Source organism: Nematolebias whitei, chromosome 14 (genome assembly GCF_014905685.2).
Source record: "Nematolebias whitei isolate Nwh7 chromosome 14, NemWhi1, whole genome shotgun sequence".
Classification (NCBI taxonomy): domain Eukaryota; kingdom Metazoa; phylum Chordata; class Actinopteri; order Cyprinodontiformes; family Rivulidae; genus Nematolebias; species Nematolebias whitei.
The window spans coordinates 17,517,140-17,541,008 of NC_056511.1; the positions used below are offsets into that span (position 1 = coordinate 17,517,140).

Below are 23,869 nucleotides of genomic sequence, written 5' to 3' on the forward strand. Positions count from 1 at the left end.
ATCAATCAACCTTTATTTATACAGGTAAATCCCATTGAGCCTCGAGGACTCATTTACAAGAGAGACCTGAAACAAATAGACATGTGTAAATAGACATCCAGTGATAACTTTCTGAATGTTTTGTTAAAATTTGTCTTGTGGTTCACAAGATATTTTAAGAGACAAACAGGTTTGACTCCAGTTAGTACTAAAGTTTTAAGTAAAGATCAATGGTTGTATTGTTAGTTCCACACCAGTTTTAACTCAATATTTGCAAGATTGACTTAAGTTGTATTCATTTATGTATTTTCTAAGTTTAGTTAGCTGTGGTGGCCATATTGAATTGTGTTGGGTCCTAAAGGTAATTACAGTAATTGTAGCTGAACATTGTAGGATTCCAATATTTTCTGTAATTCATTTTTTCAACTCCTGAGTGGCAGGGAGGAGCCAAATGAATACAAGCCCAGCAAAGACAAAATTAACTGAGGGTGATGAGCAGAAAGGACACATCTAGTTTAATGACAACAAGGAACAGGTGCTAGTGGATGGAGCTGGACTGGAACTGAAGACTGATGTGAAGGGAAAGTACTGAAAGTGACAAGAAATAAACAAAACAACAAAAATACAACAAAACAAAAACAAAAAAACAAACAAAAAACCCCCCCCCAAAAAAAAAAAAAACTGAACATCATAGTAAATAAACCTCAAAACAGCAATGTAAACACTGAAAAGCATGGATCATGAAATTACTGTAGCTAAAAATATTTTAAAAAGCAATAAAATGGATTCAATATTAAAGTTATTTTAAACTCTGTAACGTAATACTGGCTACACAACAGTTCAGTCCTGCATGTGTCCCCCAGTATCTAATTCAAGTTCAGATGGTGGACTTTTTGGCAACATTATTTAGCAAAATTCTATAAATTTGACTTGTAACTGTCCTGTTTTGACTTACTATTAAAGAACAAGAAAAATTACAGGAAAAAACACCAAAGTTCATGCTCAATAATCCAGGTAATAATCCAACAATGTTGAGTCAGGTCATCTGGACGGTTTCTTTTGTTGCTGAGATGTTTCGTCCTTCATCCGAAGGACTTCTTCAGTCTGAGGAGCCACCAACAAACCAAGTCCCATCACAAACAGCACACTCCCATAGTGGGAGAAAACCACCAACAGTTTGCTGGTGATAAAATGGCTTCTGGGGCCCGCCCTCTCCCCCGTCAACTCCTCTGAGGCAGCCTTGCGAAAGTGGCTCAAAACATGGATGTTCATGCTCAAAAAAAAAAAAAAAAAAAAAAGGAAAAATTGTGTCTGTGTGCATGAATAAGGAGTTACACATAAAGCAAGTTTTTATGTTTAGTTTCAATTTTGATGTAGATCTGCATTTTACTGTCATATCAGATACAACTTTACAAAGCACTAACAGTCAGGGAACTACTGAGTCGTAATCTGAGACTAAAATATTGGTCACTCAGACCTCTTTGGGATTCAGGTTTCCAGTATGCATGTATGCACCCATTTAGAAGCACTTGAAACCACTGGTGCTTGTTTCAGCGTGTGGGCAGGAGTATGTTTGTCTCTATATGTGAACACTCCAAGGTGAAGGCCAATGGGCTCTCCCACAGGGACCAACAAACACATATTGCTCTGAAGCACCAAAGTAAACACAACACTTTGTCTTTCTCCCTCCATCTCAGTCTCTCTCTCTCTGTCTCATTTCCCCAAAGCCAGTAAAACAAGATGGACAGGTCTAAAGTACAACAGGGAGAGAAAGATAAATGATGAGACAAGTCAAAGACGGGAACTGGGGAGATAAAATAACTCCTTCATTCAGAGGGTGGTCTCTACAGAATAAATGCTGTATGTGGGCAGGCCTTGCCGACAATTTAAAAGTTAACTTGTTATCACTGTGGAATTTACTGAATATTTCCACATGGAGCTGTGACATCACTAGATGAACGTTTGATTAAATATATTGTTGATTAAACACAAACGAAGCATCAAACTGCATTAAAGAGACAGTTCAGACGTACTGAGGTGGGGTTCAGTGAAAAGGTTGTGAACAACTATAGACGTTGCATTTTTGTAGAGGAAGGGCTTCACCGAAGAATCTAAAACGGTGTTATTAAAATCAAAAGGAAGCAAGCTAAGAGAAGAAAAAAAATCTAAAAGTTCAAATTTAAACGTAGCAAAAGGGCTATTTAAAAATGAAAAGTATGAAAATGCTAGCTCAAAGCAGCCAGAAACCATTTCCTAGCTGAAAGTAGCACAACACTAGCTAAAATGTAAACACAGTTAAATTCTGGCTTAAGCCTAATGGTAGAAAAACATTAGTTTAAAGCAGTGGTTCCCAACCCTGGTCCTAGAGGAACACCATCATGCATATTTTAGTTGGTTCCCTGCTCCAACACACCTAATTCAGTGATTTAATTACTTCCTCATGTCCTGCAGAAGCCTGTTGATCACCCATTTATTAAAATCAGGTGTGTCAGAGCAGAGAAACAACTAAAACATGCAGGATGGTGTTCCTCAAGGACCAGTGTTGGGAAGCCCTGAAAAGTATCCAAAGGTTAGTTAAAAACTACAAGTAGCAAAGCGCTAGCTAAAAGTGGCAGAGTAGTAGTTCATAACCTCAAATCTAAAAGTAGCTAAGAAACAAACAAAAAAAGAAATAAAAATAGAACAAGCGCTCTGATACTGATTTCAAAGAGAATAATGCTTTCGAACGAACTGAGATCTCATAGTTCTGTGGGAAAAATATTTGTAAATAAAGTTAAAAAATTTGGGAAAAAAATAAAAATAAAAACACCCTTCTCCTGAATGAGCAGAAGGTGTTGGTTTTTCAGAGGCAAAAGTTGAGATGAAAATAAAACATGGAAAAGTAAAAAGTTCTGAAATGCTGAATCAGCATTCACAAAATGAACATCCTAGTTGTTCTGCATATGTAAGACAGGTAAGATATTAATGGGTATTTCCACAGAACGTTATAGGTTTGAACTACCCCTTTAAGAGCTCTTATTTGTAATTTTTGGTTTGATCAGATTTTAACATTTCCACAAAAATGGTAAATTGCGTTGTTCCTCGTTATCGTTTGAAGCATTCTGAAAGAAATAAAAGTTCGGCTGTTGTGAAGAAAATAATGTTTTGAAAGAAAAATGGCAAATAAACGAGAATGAACTGAATGGAATGAGAGCAGCTAGAAACTGAAGAGTAATTGAAGAATGTACTCAGGCTGGAGTCGGCGGCGAGGACGCAGTGAATTGTGGGTGAGCGCAGCTACAAATATGCTGTGGCTAACAACGCAGAGGTCGATAAGCCTCATCAGGTTACCCTTCAGAAGCAAAAAGGGTGAGATGGGAGCTGCTTGAGGTGGAGTGCCCGACTGGACGTGTAAAGCTGTGCCTCACTGCAAATGAAGTGAGCGGGAAAAGATGAACGTGTGCATTGGATGGGGGTGGGGTGGGGGGGATGTTCAGACCTTTACGTTGAAAAGGTCGTCCAAATAGCTCCAATGTTCAGACTAATCAGGGAGGTCCGGGTTGGACACTAATCGCCTTGTCAGAAGGTTGCGAAAGGTCACCAAAAGGTTATAAAGGTCAAAAGAGTCTGACACAGATCACCTGTCCATCAGCTCTGTGTGTGACCTATCCCTTTTAGATAAACAGGGGAGTGAGGCCGTTATTAATTTCTCTGTTTTGTTATGATCAGGCTAACGCTATACTTATTGAAGATAGCATCATACAGCAGCTTAAATGAGCCTTTTAAAGAAGAGAACAAATGAGGTAAGTGATTTTTAGCATGGGATTCTGAAAAAACAGATACAAGTGAGTAAAAACCATCATGTGTCTACATTAAGAAGATCCTCCCTGAATGAACAAAATAGACAAAAATGCCCTAAATAACTGAAACACGATGTGTGTTAAAGTGGATGGAAGACACAAGATATTTTGATTTTTTTTTTCTGAATTTGATCATATTTGATCATTATTTATTTTGTATAAAGTAAAACAGGTATGTGATGTGACAGAGTGCAGCTTTAACCCATAGCATGATTAACCCACCACTGTGTTTTCAAGTGAGGAAGGTGTCATGTTACCATACCATACCAATTTATTTATAAAGCACTTTAAACAGTGACAAAGCACACCAAAGTGCTGTACAGGGACAAACAGAACAAGCACACAGCAACAGATTACATAACAGGACACCAAAAAGTAGAAACCAACAAAAACAATAATGGATAACAACAACAACCGCAACATGACCAACACAGTGTGATGCACACAGACTCAGCACAGATCACACAGTGCTGAAAGCCAGGGAATAAAAGTGTGTTTTTAAGCGAGATTTAAAAACTGTGAGGGAGGGGGCCTGTCTAACGAGCAGAGGTAACTCATTCCAAAGTCTTGGGCCTGCTACAGAGAAGGCCCTGTCACCTCTGCGCTTGAGACGGGTTCCTGGGACTGTTAGGAGCAACTGGTCTGCTGATCTGAGAGAACGTGGTGGGACATACGGCTGGAGCAGATCAGTAAGATAGGAGGGGGCAGAGCTGTTTAGTGATTTATAGACATACAAGAGTATTTTGAATTTGATTCGAAGGTGAACCGGAAGCCAGTGTAGGGAGGCCAAAACAGGTGTAATGTTAAGCAGGGCTGAACCAAAAGAGTCACAATGAAGCCTTTGCTGTGCACTGTGCCCGCCCGCCCGCCCCAGCCACTTCACACTCGGCTGCAAACCTTTCCAGTGAGAGATGAGGATCATGGCACGATGACGCCAACACCACATCATCTGCAAAGAACAGAGATGGAATCCTGAGGCCACCGAACCAAACTCCCTCTACCCTCTGGCTGCACCGAGAAATTTTGTTAATAAAAGTTATGAACAGGATCGTGACAATGGGCAGCCCTGGTGGAGTCCAACTCCCACCCTGAAGGGGGTCTGACCTACTGCCAGCAAAGCAAAGCAAACTCTTGCACCACTTGTATAGGGACTGAACAGCCCATGCTGTTATTTATTTATATATTTCTGGTTTTCAATTGTACTTATTTTCTTTTACCTTTTTAAGCCTACTTTATAAAGTAAGTTCTTATTTACTTTTACACTTTAAAGTTCACTCACTGAGGCTTGTGATACTGTGTTTGTTATTGAATTTTAAGAATGGTGATAAATTTAGATTTATCTTGAAACCAAAACTTTTGTTGCTTAATAGAGTCCAATTATTATACTATTATACAAAACTCACATCAACGTGATTTTTTTTTTACATTTTGATTAGTCGTAACCTTTTAAGAACATCTTTGAAAACAAACTAAGGGAATTCAATAAGCTGTTGACAACAGGTTAGATAATCATTATTTTTCCACTGACTCCCACTTCAAAAGATTTGAACTACCATTTTAATAAATACAGAAAAACACAGAAAACCAAAAAATACAAATCCTCAATTGAGCTACATTTTTTTTTTAAGGGGAAATACTTTTTTTTATTATTTAGTATCATTACAATTTAGATAATGATGATGATGATGGTGAAGATGATAATGCATGTATTCTTTAAAAAAATCATATTTTGAACATCAATAGTTAACATTTGATATCACAAATTAGGTCTGACTGCAAAGAAAAGGCAAAATGTAATTCTTGAACACGTCAAGTAGTTTTACTCAAGTATTTCATAACGTTTTATCTGCATAGCATTTTAACTTTTAATATACATATATTTCTTAATTTATGTATTAGTATGTGTCGTTTTTGTTACATATCCTTTAATTTTTTATTGTGCTCAAGAAGAAAAGCTAAACCTGTCACGTGTAATCTTATGAATTTAATGTCTTCTATGTCCAAAACTATCCTACAAGTGGATTAGAATTACAGAGCAATGAAAAATGTATTAATGACATGGTCCACAGATTTATTTACCTCACTTTTATCATAATAAATATCTATATTATAATCAAAATGAATGCCTAACATAGACCTTTGTTTAACATAAGGGTAGTTACATAATCATCACATATTAGTCAGTTGTTTTAGTCCTGCAGTAAACATTTGTTTACTTTAAATGTTGAAATGAATCATTATTAATGAGTTATTTTGCATAAATTGATGGGGGGCATTGAAGGATAAAAAAGCATAAGAGAAAAACTATGTATTTTCTTAATATTTGTGTTATTCTAAGTTCACAACATGAGGCTCTCCTGACTTGAACTTGAGATTGCTTTCCCTAAAAGTTTATAGCTGTTTCACCAAACGTAATCGATTCATTCTGCGTCTCAAATAAACACAAAATAATGTTATGCCTCAAAACGGGCTAATCTGCTGGTATTAGTTTCTCCTCGTAGCAGTTTTTGTCTTGTTGATAGAAGTGTTTGTCCACTGAAAGCTAATTTGGCTTTGAGGCGGTATTTCAGAACTATGGAAAAGTCAAATTAATTCACATGGAATGGGCTGATTTAATCACAGATGAAGTGTTCTTTTCTCAAAACTGAGTGGAATTAACAATTATGATTTGCATTTAGGGACACACTGTATTCCTGAACCAGTTCATGCTGGTCCTCTCACATGTTCAATGGTCTGCAGCTATGAGGGTACTTCATGTTCCTAGTCACTCATCACAAAATTACACCAACTAAACTTGTATTAAATATATGCAATTCTTATTGCTACACAAAAATGAAATAGATAAAAAAGATGGTAAAAATGGTTGGAGTTGTATCCATCCATCCATTTATTTTCTTCCGCTTATCCGGGGTCGGGTCGTGGGGGTAGCAGCCTAAGTAGGGAGGTCCAGACTTCCCTCTCCCCAGCCACTTGGGCCAGCTCCTCCGGGGGAATCCCGAGGCGTTCCCAGGCCAGCCAAGAAACATAGTCCCTCCAGCGTGTCCTGGGTCTTTCTCTGGGTCTTCTCCCGGTGGGACGTGTCTGGAACACCTCACCAGGGAGGCGTCCAGGAGGCATCCTAACCAGATGCCTGAGCCACCTCAACTGGCTCCTCTCGACGTGGAGAAGCAGGGCTCTACTCCGAGTCCCTCCCGGATGATCGAGCTTCTCACCCTATCTCTAAGTGAGAGCCCAGACACCCTGCGGAGAAAACTCATTTTGGCCGCTTGTATCCGAGATCTCATTCTTTCTGTCACAACTCAAAGCTCATGACCATAAATGAGGGTAGGAACGTAGATCGATCGGTAAATTGAGAGCTTCGCCTTTTGACTCAGCTCTCTCTTCACCACAACAGACCGATACAGCGCCCGCTTCACTGCAGACGCTGCACCTATCTGCCTATCGATCTCACGTTCCATTTTTCCCTCATACGTGAACAAGACCCCATTATACTTGAACTCCTCCACTTGGGGCAGGACCTCCTCCCTGACCCGGAGAGAGCACTCTACCCTTTTCCGGCTCAAGACCATGGCCTTGGATTTGGAGGAACTGATCTTCATCCCGGCCGTGTCACACTCGGCTGCGAACCGCTCCAGCGAAAGCTGTAGATCATGATCTAATGAAGCCAACAAGACCACATCATCTGCAAAAAGCAGAGAAGCAATACTAAGGCCACCAAAACGGATCCCCTCAACACCTTGGCTGCGCCTAGAAATTCTGTCCATAAAAGTTATGAACAGAATTGGTGACAAAGGGCAACCTTGGCGGAGTCCAACTCTCACTGGGAATAAGCTCGACTTACTGCCGGCAATGCGGACCAGGCTCTGACACCGGTCATACAGGGACCTAACAGCCCATATCAAAGGGCCCGGTACCCCATACTCCCAGAGTACCTCCCACAGGGTTCCCCGAGGGACGCGGTTGAACACCTTCTCCAAGTCCACAAAGCACATGTAGACCGGTTGGGCAAACTCCCACGCACCCTCCAGGACCATGCTGAGAGTGTAGAGCTGGTCCAGTGTTCCACGACTAGGAAAACTGAAATCCGCACTGCTCCTCCTGAATCCGAGGTTCGACTATCCGACGGACCCTCCTCTCCAGTTGTATTCATATTTATATTAAAACTTTAAACGAGTCTTGTGTTGTATGTGATTAACTGTTCTAGAAAAAAAACCAAAGTTCAGTAAGGTCATCTAAATGGTTTATTTTTTTCTTGTTGAGACGTTTCGTCCTTCATCCAAAGGACTTCATCAGTCCGAGGAGCCACAAACAAACTCAGTCTCACAAGCAGCAAACCCACATAGTGGACCAAGTCAACAAGGAAGAGGGTGGGCCCCAGAAACCATTGTATCACCATAAAACTGATTAGCCCAGTATGTGAGTGTGCTGCTTGTGGGACTGAATTTGTTGTGGCTCCTCGGACCGATGAAGTCCTTTGGATGAAGGATGAACCATCTCAGCGAAAAAAGAAACCGTCCAGATGACCTGATTGAACTTTGTTAGATTTTTTTACTTGGATTATTGAGCATGAACTTTGATGTTTTGAACCATTTTGGCCATGGCTGTCTCAGAGGAGTCGACAGGGGAGAAGGCGGAGCCCAGAAACCATCTTATTACCATAAAACTGGTTGGTCCAGTATGTGAGTGTGCTGCTTGTGGGACTGAATTTGTTGTGGCTCCTCGGACTGATGAAGTCCTTTGGATGAAGGATGAACCATCTCAGCGAAAAAAGAAACCGTCCAGATGACCTGATTGAACTTTGTTAGATTTTTTTTACGTGGATTATTGAGCATGAACTTTGATGTTTTGAACCATTTTGGCCATGGCTGTCTCAGAGGAGTCAACGGGGGAGAGGGCGGAGCCCAGAAACCATCTTATTACCAGCAAACTAGAATTTTTTTTTTTTTTTTTTAACAATTTCAACTAATTTTTATTATCTCTCACTCAGAAGACTTATCAGGGACTGTGTGTGGTTCCTTTGACATCGTTTTTCCAGCGCTGAACCTTATTTTGTTCTAAAATGTACATTTGTTAAAAGATTTTGTTGACCTGCTTTTAAACTAATTGTTATGCACTGATGAATAAAATCACTGGACAGTCTTGTTAATTTTTTTTCACCCACTCAAAACAACAAAAGTTCAGAAGGATAAAACGCTGAGTGTTCCGATATGTTTTGTGACATCTCACTGAAGCTCCAGGGTTATTTGGCTGCAATGATTTGCACATATCTGTGGCTTGTGAGCAGAAATATTAAAAAAGTGCTGTCAGATTTTGACTAAAATCATCTTATGTTGAGAAATGATTGCATCAAATTTCAGCAAAACTGAGTGAGTTATTTCTATATATGTGTTGATTATTGTTGATTAGCTTGCAAACATTTTAAATGGTGCTTGCTCCAGATTATTTCCTTTAAATTTCATCAAATCCATCCAGTTGATTGTGAAATGTTTTACTAAAAGTCAGTGTTGACTAAAAATGATAAACAGCAACATTTTAAACACAGATCCATTACTGCTCAGAATATGTGTTGGTGATCCATCTCGGCTATTACCACACTAAGTTTGAGCTCAATATCTGTAAAACTGATGTAGTTATAGCCATTTTATTTGCTGACTGAGGTCAATTAGCTGTAGCAGCTATATCTTCAATAGAATTGACTCCAACATTTGATTAGTTGCATTTAATTACAGTACTTTTTGAAAGTTTCATTAAAGTTTATCCAGCAACTTTTAAGGTATTTTGGTAACAGACACACAGGAGTAAAACCATTATTGGGATTTTTATTTTAAATAAATTATTTTAAATAATTTATAACCTGTGCAGCCCACACTGTAGGATAAGCTTCCTCCTGCAGCTGAGCAGCTGATCTTGCAGAGCAGAGAAGTGGGCGTGGCCGAGAGCTTGCAGGTGGCAAAGAGCAGCTGAGGCACAAAGCTGAAATCATGACATACTGTGTTCTTTCAGAGCATCTAGAAACATTGTTTAGAATATTGCAAGAGTGTGGGAAGTGTTTAAAATGCCTTTATATATATATATATATATATATATATATATATATATATATATATATATATATATATTAAAATAAACAACTACTTACTACTTGTACTATTATTCCTACTTTATGGTTTTTCACTAACCCAGGGCTTCAGGGTACAGATCTCTCACGATAAATGAGGGACTACTGTATATTTAGATTCAGACTCAAATTCAGTTTAATACATGCCAATGAACTCACTTCTTACTGTAAAAATAAAATTAGAATCCAGTTTATTGTATCTAGATTCTGGAAGAAAAAAGGCAAATAGGGGAAGATGTGAGCTACTGCATTAAACTTTTCTGCGTGTGACAGTGGAAAGGAAAGACTTCCTTTGAACAGGAGGAAACCATCAGTAAACTGACTCAAATGACTGAGGGTTTTAGCCACTTTATTTTTTTCTTATTATTATTCATTTTTTAGCTTATTCTGTAAAACATTTATTCACAACATTTTGAAATTATTCAAAGAATTAGCATCAACTGGAGTCGCTACTTTAAAATACATGGACTACTGTTTCTCTTTAAAGAATAACTTTTTTCCTCAATTCCTGCTTATCATTAATTGTTGTACGCTCAACATTTGACGAGGCTCATGTTTTTAGTTGAAAATTTGCACAAGACGTTCCCTCCGTTTGAATCTGATTCTTTCAGCCTTCTTAAAGGCCATGTCTTGGCTGAGTGTGCTTTTGGACACTGAAGATATGTTGCATTTCTGGAGTTTGGGATGATAATTGGTTCCTAGTTTCACGTTTAACTTTTCGCTTTTTTGCAGCTGGTTTGAGTGATGATTGCACCAAATCTTGTACGATTGTTCAATTTATTATCCAAAAGGCGAAGATGGATAGTAACCTTTTGGTCCATCTGTTTGTGCTTGTGACCAAAATATCTCTAAACTACTGAATGGACTTTCAGAAAGTATCTTCTTCTTTCAGCTGTTCTCTCTTCAGGGGTCTCCACTGCGAGTCATCCTCCATCTCACTCTGTCCTCTGCATCCTCTCTCTCCAGCTACCTAAATGTCCTCTCTAACTGCATCCATATACCTCCTCTTTGTCTTTTTCTTGGCAGCTGCATTTCTAATATCCTTCTACCAATATACCCACTGTCCCTCCTCTGGACATGTCCAAACCATCTCAGTCTGGCATCTCTAACTTTATCTCCCAGTTGTTCAACCTGTGCTGTACCTCTGATGATCTCATTCCTGATCTTATCCATCCATGTCACTCCTAAGGAGAACCTCAACATCTTCATTTCTGCCACTTCCAGTTCTTTCTCCTGTCTTTTTGTCAATACCACTGTCTCCAGACCATACAACATGGCTGGTCTCACAACTGTCTTCTAAACCTTTCAACCATTGCTGCCACTCTTTTGTCACAAATCTTTCCTGAAACTTTTCTCCATCCACTCCATCCTGCCTGCACTCTCTTCTTCACCTCTTGACCACACTCCGTGTTTTCCTGGACAGCTGACCCTAAGTACTTGAAGTCCTGCACATTGGATCATCAATGGATGTGCATTCTGAACCCATCCATCCATTTTCTTTACCCGCTTATTCCATTTTGGGTCACGGGGGTCGCTGGTGCCCATGTCCAGCAATCACTGTGCGAGGGGTGGGGGACACCCTGGACAGGTCGCAAGTCCATCACAGGGCCACATAGAGACAAACGAGACAAACAACCATTCACTCTCTCATTCACACCTAGGGACAATTTAGAGTTACCAATCAGCCTAACCTGCATGTTTTTGGTCTGTGGGAGGAAACCGGAGCACCTGGAGAAAACCCACGCATGCACGGAGAGAACATGCAAACTCCACCCAGAAAGGGCCCTGGACCGGGGTTTGAACCAAGGACCTGCTCGCTGAGAGGCAGCAGCTCTACCAGTTGCGCCACCGTGCTGCCCGCATTCTGAACCCAATTTAGCCAAAACATAAACAGCTCTCTGTCAATTTTACAGACCTTGCGATGAAATTTGATGTGGTAACTGAGAGTCATGAACAACACACACTCTAAGAATGACCACAACCATCAAACTGGTTGGCCCACTATGTGAGTGTGCTACTTATGGGACCGAGTTTGTTGTGGCTCCTCGGACTGAAGTCTTTTGGATGAAAGATGAAACGTTTCAACACAAACCAACATTTTTCAGTCAGGTCATCTGGACAGTTTCTTTTTTTTGTGCTGAAACGTTTCGCCTTCAGTCCGGAAGGCTTCATCAGTCAAGGAAACACACAACAAAACTGATTCTTCCCCCAACAGCTTACTCCAAAGTGGAACAAACCAGTTCTGCTTGTAATAAGATGGTCTCTTTGGTACGCCCCCTCCTCCATTGCCGGCCCTCTTCCTTGTTGACAGTCTTGTCAAACTGGTTGAAAACAACAAAATCCATGCTCAATAATCCAGGCATACAATACGGCAATGGAGGGGGCGTACCAAAGAGACCATCTTATCACAAGCAGAACTGGTTTGTTCCACTTTGGAGTAAGCTGTTGGGGGAAGAATCAGTTTTGTTGTGCGTTTCCTTGACTGATGAAGCCTTCTGGACCGAAGGCGAAACGTTTCAGCACAAAAAAAAAAAAACTGTCCAGATGACCTGACTGAAAAATGTTGGATTGTATGCCTGGATTATTGAGCATGGACTTTGTTGTTTCAACATAAAGAAACTGTCCAGAGGACCTGCTTTAATTTAGATTTTTTTTAGCTGGATTATTGAGCATGAACTTTGATCTATGACATTTCACAGTATTGGATTGGCTTGTTAGGGCGTTCCATGCTTACTTTTCTTTTTAGGGCTTGACCAAAATGGTTGCAAATATGTAATTTCTCTCCATGGATGATCTTAAGTCTAAAACCCTGGCATGAAAGACAGCAGATGATATGCAATCCTTCAAGGAACGTTAGGCCTTTAATGTGAAATTACTGCTTTGACCCATTTTACTTGATTCTCGAATGACCTAAAAAATCAGCATGACTTAATCTGTGGAATCACAAGCGACAACGTCCAAAAAGTAGAAAACGGTGTTATGTTTGTTGCCGTTTGTGTCATTCTTTCATTTTTGTTTTCAGCCACAATAAAACCACATTTGAAATTAATTACATTATAGTGACTACAAATCTGACTGTGAGACGCAGATAAAAGCAGCGTGGGAGAAAAAGAACAACAAAGACGAGCATAATAAGAGAACGGCACTAAATGAATTGTAATTGAAGCTTTTTATATTTTTTTTTGAGACTATAGTAATGAAATTGAATTCTGGGAGATAAGTGGTGGACTGACCTGACAGAGGGAGGATTTTAACATGAGAGCTGCTTCTGTAATTGCTTCCTGAACACATAGGCTTCTTCTCTATGCCAATGAAGCAGAGCTCTTTTGTGTTTGGAGACAGCGGGGAAAGAGAGAGATGCTGAGCTGTTCATCAGAGAGGAGGGAGGGGGTCTGAAACCTCGCAGCTCCCTGCTGAAGGAGACAGTGGACGGAACTGACTCACGCTGCACGTTTTTTAGACTCTTAACCAGACCTGCAGCGGAAAACCTGACGACGAGGACGCAGCAGAACTTTCTGTTAATACTTCTTTTATTTGAGCTGTAAATAAAACCTGAATGTTTCTCACTGAATCTTGACACAGCGGAGGAGATGGTGAGCTGAGGCGCCGGGACACGGGACCAGGTGTTCTCCCACATTTTGTTCACCTGACAAACTGCGGACAACTTCCGCTGTTTTCGTCCTTAATTTCGCCCTTGCTCCTCGTCTACCTTTTTATTTTATTTTTTTTAATGAGGCGCCAGTTGTCTTCGCTTGGTTGAACATTATTTCTCTATCCAGAAAGGGGGACAAGAAGGAATCAAAACAGTTCAGCCCTCAGCATCACAAGGAGGATGCGACTTCAGCCCGGAGTCTGTTAAGGTCCTCAGCTGCTGCCAATATGTTCAGGCGAGGTAAGACAAGAGTTTGTGAAGCTCGTGCGTCTGTTTTTGTGTTAGTTTTTATTTTGGGCTGAACTGGTGCACAGTTTGCAGCACCAGCCGTCCCCGCCCCATTTGTTTTTAATCGCTCCGGCGACCCAAGAAGACTAAAGAGATTAAATATTTACTCACTTCATGTAAAAAAAAAAAAAAAGTCCTTAAAATAGCGAAGCGCTGCCGCACTGCAGTTTGTAGACTTCACGAGGCTGGCTTTGATTCGGCGAGCGCGTGAGAGGAAGAGATGAAAACAAGGAGGGCGCGCGCGCGAGAGAGCGAGAGAGAGAAAAAAAGGGAAACTTCCTAATTTGGCGCTAATGGCGCAAAGTTCAAAGCGTTTGGTCAAAGGTGGTGTCCGCGTGCGAGCGAGGCTGTGGTTACACGGAGAGCTGACAGCAGGGTTTTAATTATTTAATTACTATTTGTTTGGACTCGCAGCGGGTCCAGGAGCCCCCGGGAGATGAAACCCGGCTTGAAGCAGAGAGATGCTGCTGTTTGTCCTCTCTGTCGCTGCCCTGTTGCCTCTGCGGTGAGGAGACGAGTTGTTTCTCCACAGTGACCTTGCCTTTTCATGTATCAGTCACTTTTGGGAAAAAAAAAAAAAAAAAAGGCAAATGAAAAAGCCAAAGCTTTTAATTAAAAATCTTGTCCTGGATTGTGCAACTTAGTTTTTCATCTCAAATATGACAGCGACACATAATGCACACAACATTTTTGTAGAACGTCAAAACAAAGCCAATAAATCATTTAAACAAGGATATAATATAATTAGTGCTGCACATTATGTCAAACACTTTTTCACCGTAACCATACCAATATCACAAACTCGACTTCACACACCGTGAACTCATGCTCTGCACATTATTTCATTTATTTGGCCAATTTAACTCTCACTGACCTTGACGCCCACACAGGATTGATAGAAAAGAATGTGAGAAGTGAGAAAAATGTCAGTTTATTGTGGATGATATCACAAAAATATATATTGCACATTGCACGTTTTTCTAATATTTTGCAGCCATAATAATAACTGCAACAGTCTCACAGCTCAAACTGGGGTTTTTTTTGTTGTTTTTTTTCCACAGCTTGTAACAACATGGGTTTACTTTTGTTTGTGCACTTAATTTGATATATGGAGATGAATTAACGCCGCCCCTCCCAAAGAAAAACAAAAATCAAACTTGTTTTACTAGGGTTACACCATATGTGAAAAACTTGGCGATATCAATGCAATATCTGTTGTGTAAACTGGCATTTCCCTCACTCCTTTATCTTCTGCCATCAATTTTCTACACTAGGCATCAAGGCCAGTAAGAGACCATTAAATCCACCAACTAAATTATTAACATGCACAACATGAATTTATGGTACTTGAACTATAACAAGCACCGTGAAGCACCATCAGCACCTCCAAGTTAAAGACCGTGATCCTTAGACGGAAAAGGCTGGACTGTCCTCTCCGGGTTGGGAGTGAGTGGCTGCCTCAAGTGGAGGAGCTCATGGCGGTTTGTTCATGAGTGAAGGAAGAATGGAGCTTGAGATTGATCGGTGGAGCTTCCGGAGTATCGTGTACTCTGTGAGTCTGTTGTGATGAAGGAGGAGCTGAGTTGCAAGGCAATGCTCTCTGTTTACCATTGGTCCATGTTCCCACCCTCACCTATGGTCATAAACTCTGGGTAGTGACCGAAAGAACGAGATCGCAGACACATGATGTCAAAGTGAGTTTCCTCCACAAGATAGCTGGACTTTTCCTTAGAGAGAGTGAGGAGTTCAGCTATATGGGAGAGTCTTGGAGTAGAACTTCTGCTCCTCCACATCAAGAGGAGCCAGTTGAGACGGTTCAAGCTTCTGGTAAGGATGCTTCCTGGACACCTCCCTATGGAGGTTTAATGGACATGTCTAATTGGGAGGAGACCCTGGGAAGATCCTGGACACACTGGAGAGACTATATCTCTCGGCTGGCCTGGGAACACATTGGAGTCCTTCCAGAAGAGCTGGAAGAGATGGCTGTGGAGAGAGATGTCTGGGTCTCCCTGCCCAAGCTGCTGCCCCCGCATCCTGATTTCGGAACGAGCGGAAGAAAATGGATGGATGGACAAAATATAACTGCTCGTCACTTATTGCAGTCCAAGTGGTTCTTGCGATATTGATATTGCACTCATTGTTATTGCCATGACGATACAGTTTTAATATATTACCCAGAGCTTGTACAACCCCTGATTTTAACCACCACACATTTAGATTCTGACGTATTTAGTTGACACCCCTAACTGGCCGGTTGTATTAGATGTCAACTGGGAAGAGTTTTTTTCTGTGGCCTGTGCTGATCTTTAGAAATCCGGACGTCCGATGGTTGATACGCACGTTTTTTTTTTCTTAGACAAATTTTAGCCAATATGTACTTTCAATTAACAAAATATATTAATTGCTTAACTCAAAATACAGTATATTTATCAAGTCTTAGAGGAACGTATACACTTAGAAATATTATATAAAAGATCATTCTAGATAATTCAAAATAAATTTTGGGCTCCAAAAAAGCTGGTTGTAGCCCATTTTTATTTGCACATTTCCTTTAACAAAGTGTTCAGTATAAACTAGGGATGCACGATATTGCATTTTGGCCGATATTCGATATGGTAAAACTTATTTGGCCGATAATCGATACCAATACCAATATTTTTCTCCTAGACCTCCTTACAGAGACTACATAGCTTTCTCTGCTGTGGAATTAAAATTCATTATTCTGCATGGTCTTTGTCAATTTGGCCTGTTACCAAATGCAGATGCCAAAAAGAAGCTGAAAATGATGTAACACTTCAACTTGGATTATGTTTAATGTCAAATATATTCATGACATTTTCTCTTTCTAATACAATGACAACACTTGAACAGTGCAAATTTGTAAGTTTTCACAAATCTAACCTGTTCACAAGCAACAAGAGAAAAGCGCAAGTAGTAGTGCATTAATAGATATACTTGACATTTTCTTCAAATAAAAATTAACTTAAAACAGAAGACTTTTATATCGGTGAGTTATTTTGATGTCCGATATTTAGCTTTATCGCTAATATTGGTCGACCGATACCATGCTGATAATATCGTGCATCTCTAGTATAAACCATTTATTGTGGAGCGGTGACTCATTACCAATAACTCCCTCCTAAAAAATATAAAATTAATAAATGTACGGGGGGAGGAGGTGAAAAGCAGCGTGTCAGAGAGGAGTTTTGTGGTCAGTGTGGAGCACGACTGTCGCACCCCGAGAAGAGAAACATTCTTCTGTAGCGATATTGGAAGCCTGTCATTTGTCATCTCTGCACTCAAAGCCAAACGGCGTGCACAGATCTGTGCACGTCACAATCTTTAGCCTGTCTGGATTGCCCGAGACGGGGCACGAGCTGGGCGATCTACTCAATGGGTGGGGGACCTAATGGGCTTGACAAGAGAGCTGATTAATCGCCATTAATGTGTCATTGTGTGTGTGTGCTTGTATACAACAAAGAGCTTCAGGAAGACAACCTTCCATTTTAATCTTCTTGTAATTTTAGATGGATAGCACCCACCCACCCATACACAACCCACACCCACAGCAGCATCACCCAGTAGTGAAGTCGGATGGGTGTTTCATCTCTCCTCCCACAAATATGTTTCTGTCAGTCACAATAATGAAATTCAGAGTAATTGTGTAGTCAGCCTAAAATGCAGTTATCTATATCTGTCACTTTTACCTGCTGTATCTCTCTGCGCTGAGATTAAACAAGAGCCAGGGAGCAAAAAGGAGGAGGACAAGTTTGTGTGTGCGTCTAATGAAATCTTCCTCCATCGCTCTTTTCTTGCATGTGTCTTTTTTTTTTTCCCATGTCCGTGCTCGGCCAGCTCTCGCTGCCAGCATCACTCTGAGAGGAGCGAGTGTCTGGCAGCCTGGTGGGGATACTAGTTTGGCTGATGTGAGTGGCTCCTGGAGCTTTGTCTCCCATCTCGTTTGGAGCTGGATTTGTTTCCCTCACTTGACTTCGGCTTCATCTTCCAACGCTGCCAATGTCTTCATACTTATCTAGTTCACTTACAGATATGTGGACAGTGACACTGTGTGGAGAAAAAAACCTTTAAATTCTATTCTGTTCTATTCTGTTCTATGAGCTAACATATCGGACCACAAAAAGAATAGTTGGGTTAGTTTCACATTTTAATATTAGGTAGTGATACCCTCAGATGAGCACCTTAAGACATTACATCATTCTTTTGATGTAGCAACTAAAATAACGAGGATCAGTCTCATTTTAACTGGTTTTGAAACCATAAATCGCAGCCACCATGAGAAGTAAATGTCTCTAAACTTCTATAGTGGCAGTTGGGATGTAATAGGATGGGGAGCGGTGGTGCAGAGGTTAGAGAAGACGGGCCTGTGATCGGAAAGTCGCAGGTTCAACTCTCAGCACCGTCAACATCAAAATGTGAAACACCCACACCTGCCTCCACCCTCATTCGCCCCACTCTGGATCCCTGAGCAAGGCCCTTAACCCCCACCATCTGCTCCCTACAACAGGTCTCTCTTGAAAATGAGTTCTCGTGACTCAATGAAACTACCTGCATAAATAAAGGGTAAATGAATAGGATGTATAGATTCTTTTACAAGCTTTTTTCAGCATTTTATTTAGGTTTTGTTTAATAAATTATGAAAAAATAAATAAATATGTGTAATTTCTCTAAATTTACCTTATTTTAAGACTTTGGAAAATCACTTTTACTTGTATTAGTTTATTTTTTACTATCTTGATTATATAGACCAGTACTGCACATAGTCCCTCATAGGCTATATATTCTTGTGATTAATTCATTATTTTTTTTTCAACGTAAATTCATCCAGTTCACCAAGAAATGCATTGACTGTTGGCAAATGTTCATCAATTTTACTTCAGTGTTCTGCAAACTATAGTGCCAAGCTCAACACGTTATCATTTGACCTCAGTTTCCAATTAATAGTAATTCTTTCATTTCATATCATGAGTTGCTAATTTTGGTGCAGTTTTTAACCATTGTAAACTGAGCTTTAAAATAAAAACCTATGAAATGCTGAGATTATTGCTGTCTTGCACAAAATGAGTTTGTAAAGCACAGGTAAGCTCTTAGCTTCACTCAGAAAACAGCATGATTTCGAGCTAAGTTCAAGCAGGAGTAGAGGGTTACAGGGATTTGACAGCCCTGTGATTAAGGGCTTTCTCGACACATTTAGAAAATTTAGCCCTGCAGAAATGACATTTGGGAAACATTCCTGATTCAAAGCCATGTGGCGGGCTCCAAGAAAGCTCCTTTGTGGGTGGGTGGACTGGAGTAACATAAAAAATACTTTGAAAACAACGTTAACAAAACTCAGCTTTGTTTAAAGCAGTGGTGCTCTTTGATGCTATGCTAGTTAAGTGCTTATCAGCCATTTTTTAAACTGTAACTTAAGCTTGGAATACTTTTTTTTTTAATTAATACTTATGTTTCTAACATAACTTCAACATCACTTTAAACGCCACTGTCAATTTTGAGCTTATTCCAACACAAATCGTATATTTTTGCTGGAAGTGTCCCAGCATTGTTGCCGCCTCCTGAAAAAAGAGCAAAAGCAAAATATGAACAAAATTTTGCATTAATGCAGAGTTGCTCCCAGATGATAGTTTATATTTCTTGATAAATTAACCGTGAGTAAAAGTTTAGGAAATTGTCTGCTTGGCGTGCACAGAGCAGTTTTGTGCACATGGGCCTACATGCATCTGTTACTGCACAACCGAATATAAATCCTAAATAGGTGACTGTTACCAGCTTCTGTTGAATGCCCTTTATACCCTTTCATTATGACTAAATATATTTTGGGACATTTATTCACATGGACATCTGAGATAATGATATCCTTGAGCAGTTAATGTCTCACTGAATCTTCATCTGTGTTTATCACATCTGTGTGCTACGTGTGCATGACAACAAATGGCTCTTAGGTGTACAAATGCTGATCCAGTTATCTCTTTCTCCTCATCCATTATCTTTGCTTCACATCTCTCCCTTAATTTTTAGACTTTATCTGATCTGTACCACATTTGAGGAGGGAAACTGCAAAACAGGCCGCAAGGATTGGATGCATGAATGCTAAAACACATTGCTCTTGTTCTCAACTTGGAATGATTTCATTTAGTCACTTTTTAAAATTTCAATTGATTAAAAAATATGTATATCTGCGGCTGTGTGATTACTTTCGAACAAGGGGGGGAAAAAAGGGATTTTCCTGAATTTCAGCTTGTAATTGAGAATTTGTAATTTTCTGATGCGTATCAAAATATGAAAGTGCAAGTCACGATTTATTCTGGTTTATCTTAGCTTGAGTGACTCGTTCTGGACCAGGCCACCAAATCTGTAGACTTTGTCAAATTATCACTCTGCTTGATCATAAACTAAGAAGGAGGATCGGTTTCATTACAGCCTGCCGAAGGCAAACGTGATAATTTTTATGCCAGTATCTGTGCATGTTTGTATTATTAGCAAAATATCTCATAATGCACTGGTAGGCCTGTCACGATAACAAATTTTGCTGGGTGATTAATTGTCGCAGAAATTATTGCGATAAATGATAATATTGTTTGAAATTCAACAATAATTATTTGTGAAATTTTAGAAGAAATGTTGATTTGTTTGGAGTGTAGTACCTTTTTTTGACCACCAGATGGCAGTACAAGAAGAGATTCAGGCAGCCCAAATCTTGAACAAATAGATGGAAAAACTCTTTTATCAGCCAGTCCATTATTCAGATACATTTTAAATATAACCAGGCTTGATGTTGTCGTTCAGCCTGTTTTATTGATATTTGTACATAGACTTTGAGGGTGATTGTTTATGTGTGTTTTAATTTTCTCGCCACCTTGCTGCAAGGAAAATTTCCCTAAGGGGACAATAAAAGTGATGATGATGATAAGACTGTTTGAACCAAAGGATGGATAGTTGAGCAGCGTCTCTTTAAGAAAAATGGGAGGGAGGGCCCTTGACATGACATGGTGACATGGTGGACGCTCGGTGGTTTGAGCTCTTTAGCATAGCATTTTTCACACTTTTAATAAAAAAATCAGTAAACAAGTTCTCAGCTTCATTTTACAGAGAAAAACAACTTTTTACACGAAGGCACGGGTTTCAACCGTGACTTGGAGCTCGACAAGACGGAGGTTTATTCTTGAGGTCGGCCTGTTAGCTTAGCTCATAGCTTAGCTTCTCAGCTTAGCTGCTTTTAACGATCCAAAAACGTGATTTTTGGACGTTTAAAACAGATTTTAAAGAGAAAAGAGAAATGGAGGGGTCAGTGAAGAACACAGGAGTTGAACTTTTTGTCATCCAGTGTCTTCAGTAGAAAGAGAGAGACACAAAGAAACGATAAAGCTGATAAATGAAAACAAGGTTGATAATTTTCATTTGCCATGCAATTAATTGATTTATTGTTTATTGCGACAGGCCTATGCACTGGATAGTTTTTGATGCAATTCTCAGAAAGTAACCATCGGATGTACGTTTACAACTGATTACCTTTTGGAGTCAACCCAATTCAAAATGGCCACCACAGCTAACTGAAGTTAGGAAACACACAAGTGGCTAAAACAGTCAGTTTTACAGATTCTTTGGTAAAATTTTGCACAGAAGTGGCTGAGCATTATCCTTAATACATATTATGAGTATGACATACTACACAATATTTTCCTTAAAACTTTGACATCTACTGTTGGTGTCAACCCTAATTCTCTGTTAGCAAAATATACTTTTATTTGACCTTTATTTTACCAGGTGAAATGATTGCAAAGTCATTTGCAAACACGACTTGGAATTATCTAATATCTCATGAACCACTCGACAGATTTTATTGAAACTCTCAGGAAATATTCATTGGGTGTACATCTAAAGCTTATGAACATTTGGACTCTCGTCTATTCAAGATGGCTGCCACAGCTATATGACATTAGTCGAGAAGAATGACCATAACTTGGCTAAATTTGCAGATGCTTATTTTTTGCTAAAGTGTTTGGTGTGGTAGAAGCTAACAGGCATCCTCAACATGATGTGAGCTCCGACACAGCTTGTGAGATTTCATAATATAGCCATAGTGGTCCATAATGTCACATTCAAGGCTTGAACAAACTTACTCTGTCCCGTCACCACATGCGATGATTTTAGTTCAAAACTCTGGCATGAAAGATGGCGGACAATATGCGTTCCCTGACAGAATGCTAGTCCAATAATTTAATTTTTTATTTTGAAATCCCACTGTCAGACACCAGAGCATCTGAGGCACTGTGACAAAAGACGAATGTCACATCCTTGCTTCCTCCTTCAGTGCTGACAGCTGCACTGGCACACACACATTTCGCCTGCGGGCCATTGTCAAATCTACAGTCAAGCAAGCTGCTGTTGCTCTTTTGCGTGACTCTGAGTGTGTTTACTGGCGTCTATGATTGCCTCGGTGTATGATAATAACATATGCATTTGTGACAGAATGTTTATACGGGTCATGAAGCACCAAATGGCGGCGTAATGGAGAGCTGAGATTGATCCAAAAGTTGCTCCAGCAGCACCGACATCCCGAGGCAGAAGCCAGATTTTACGAATCAGGACGCAATATAGAACATTTGTGAGAAATCTGTGGATACATCATATTAGGAAGCTTCATCCTCTTGAATTTGATGAGCGGTGTGGGATTCAATGATAATCAATTAGCTCTGAGTAAAGTCAGATGCTGTAGCACACCCACTGAGCGTCCATGTGCCGGCTGCGCATATCAATGACCTTTGCAACTGCTCCTCCTGCTTCATCTCAAGGTTACTCATTCTTCTGTCTGCTGTGTCCTCGCCTCAGCACGCTGGGCCTACTCCATCCTGTTTGTTTGTTTTTTAGTCACAAAGTAATATTTCTACAAACGTGTTGCATTCACGACAAGTGGACCATGTGTGAAAACTTTAATATAATTATAGGGACTGATGTGTTACAGCTCCAAGCTGCTAAACTGCTGAACTCTAACAAACGCTGTACAAAATAAATAAATAAACTAGACAAATTGCATTTCCTGCGACAATGCAGTGTGAATGCTTATTGCTGAAGAACTTGCTGAAAAACAGCTGAAATTAGCTCAAAACATGCTGAAATGTAGCTGAAGTGGAAAAACAAGGCTAAATTGGCTGAAGAAAGCAGAAATAACAGATATCTACTGAATTAAGTTTAAGTAAGCAAAGATTTGCGCAAAAATTGGGAAATTAGCTAAAAAAGCAGAAATTAGCTACAAATAGCTGAAAATAGCTGAAAAGACAGAAAGAAGCGTTAACGCCCTGAAAGAAACGGAAGGAGCTGAAATGAGCTAAACAAATGTGGAATTAGCTGAAAAAGCTAAATTTAGCACAAAACAGCTAAAAAGTAGCTGAAAGCAGAAAAAGCTGAAACTAGTAGACAAAAAAGCTGAAAGGAGCATAACAAGCTCAAGTTAGCAGAAAGAAGTTACTTAGGCTGAAAGTAGCAAAGTTTTCCACAAAAATATAAATTTATCTGAAAACAGCTGAAATTTGCAAAAAAATAAAATAAAAATGCTGAGAATGCTAAAGGTAGCTGAAAAGGTAGAACAAGCTTAAATTAGCAAAATCAAGCAGAAGGAATATGTTTGCCTAACTAGGCTGAAATAAGCAGAAATGAGCACAAAAATGTAGAAATTATCTGAAAAAGCAGGGGGAAAAACAGCTGAAAAGTAGCTAAAAAAGCAAAAAGAAATTAAACTTAAATTACCAGAAGGAAGTGGAGAGCACAATTTTGCTGAATTAGGCTGAAAACAGTTTGAGTGCAAATAATGTGGAATTGGCTGAAAAAGCTAAAATTAGGATAACAGTTAAATTTCAGCTGAAACAGCAGAAAAAGCTTAAACTTACATAGATAAGCTGAAAGGAGCATAACAAACTAAAATTAGCAGAAAGAAGTTAGAAGAAGCACAAAAATGTTGTAGCTAGCAGAAAGAATCTG

The 23,869-nt window shown here is 39.7% G+C and overlaps 1 protein-coding gene across 1 annotated transcript in view; it reads left to right on the plus strand.

Moving 5' to 3' along the window:
• Positions 1-13,638: 13,638 nt before the first annotated feature.
• The window catches only part of LOC119420531 (reticulon-4 receptor-like 1), a 148,868-nt gene continuing 138,637 nt past the window's right edge, over positions 13,639-23,869 (plus strand). The window contains exon 1 of the mRNA XM_037687943.1: positions 13,639-13,828. Within this exon, the coding sequence (XP_037543871.1) occupies positions 13,816-13,828 (13 nt within the window). The 5' untranslated portion in view covers positions 13,639-13,815. The remainder of the gene's footprint in view (positions 13,829-23,869) is intronic.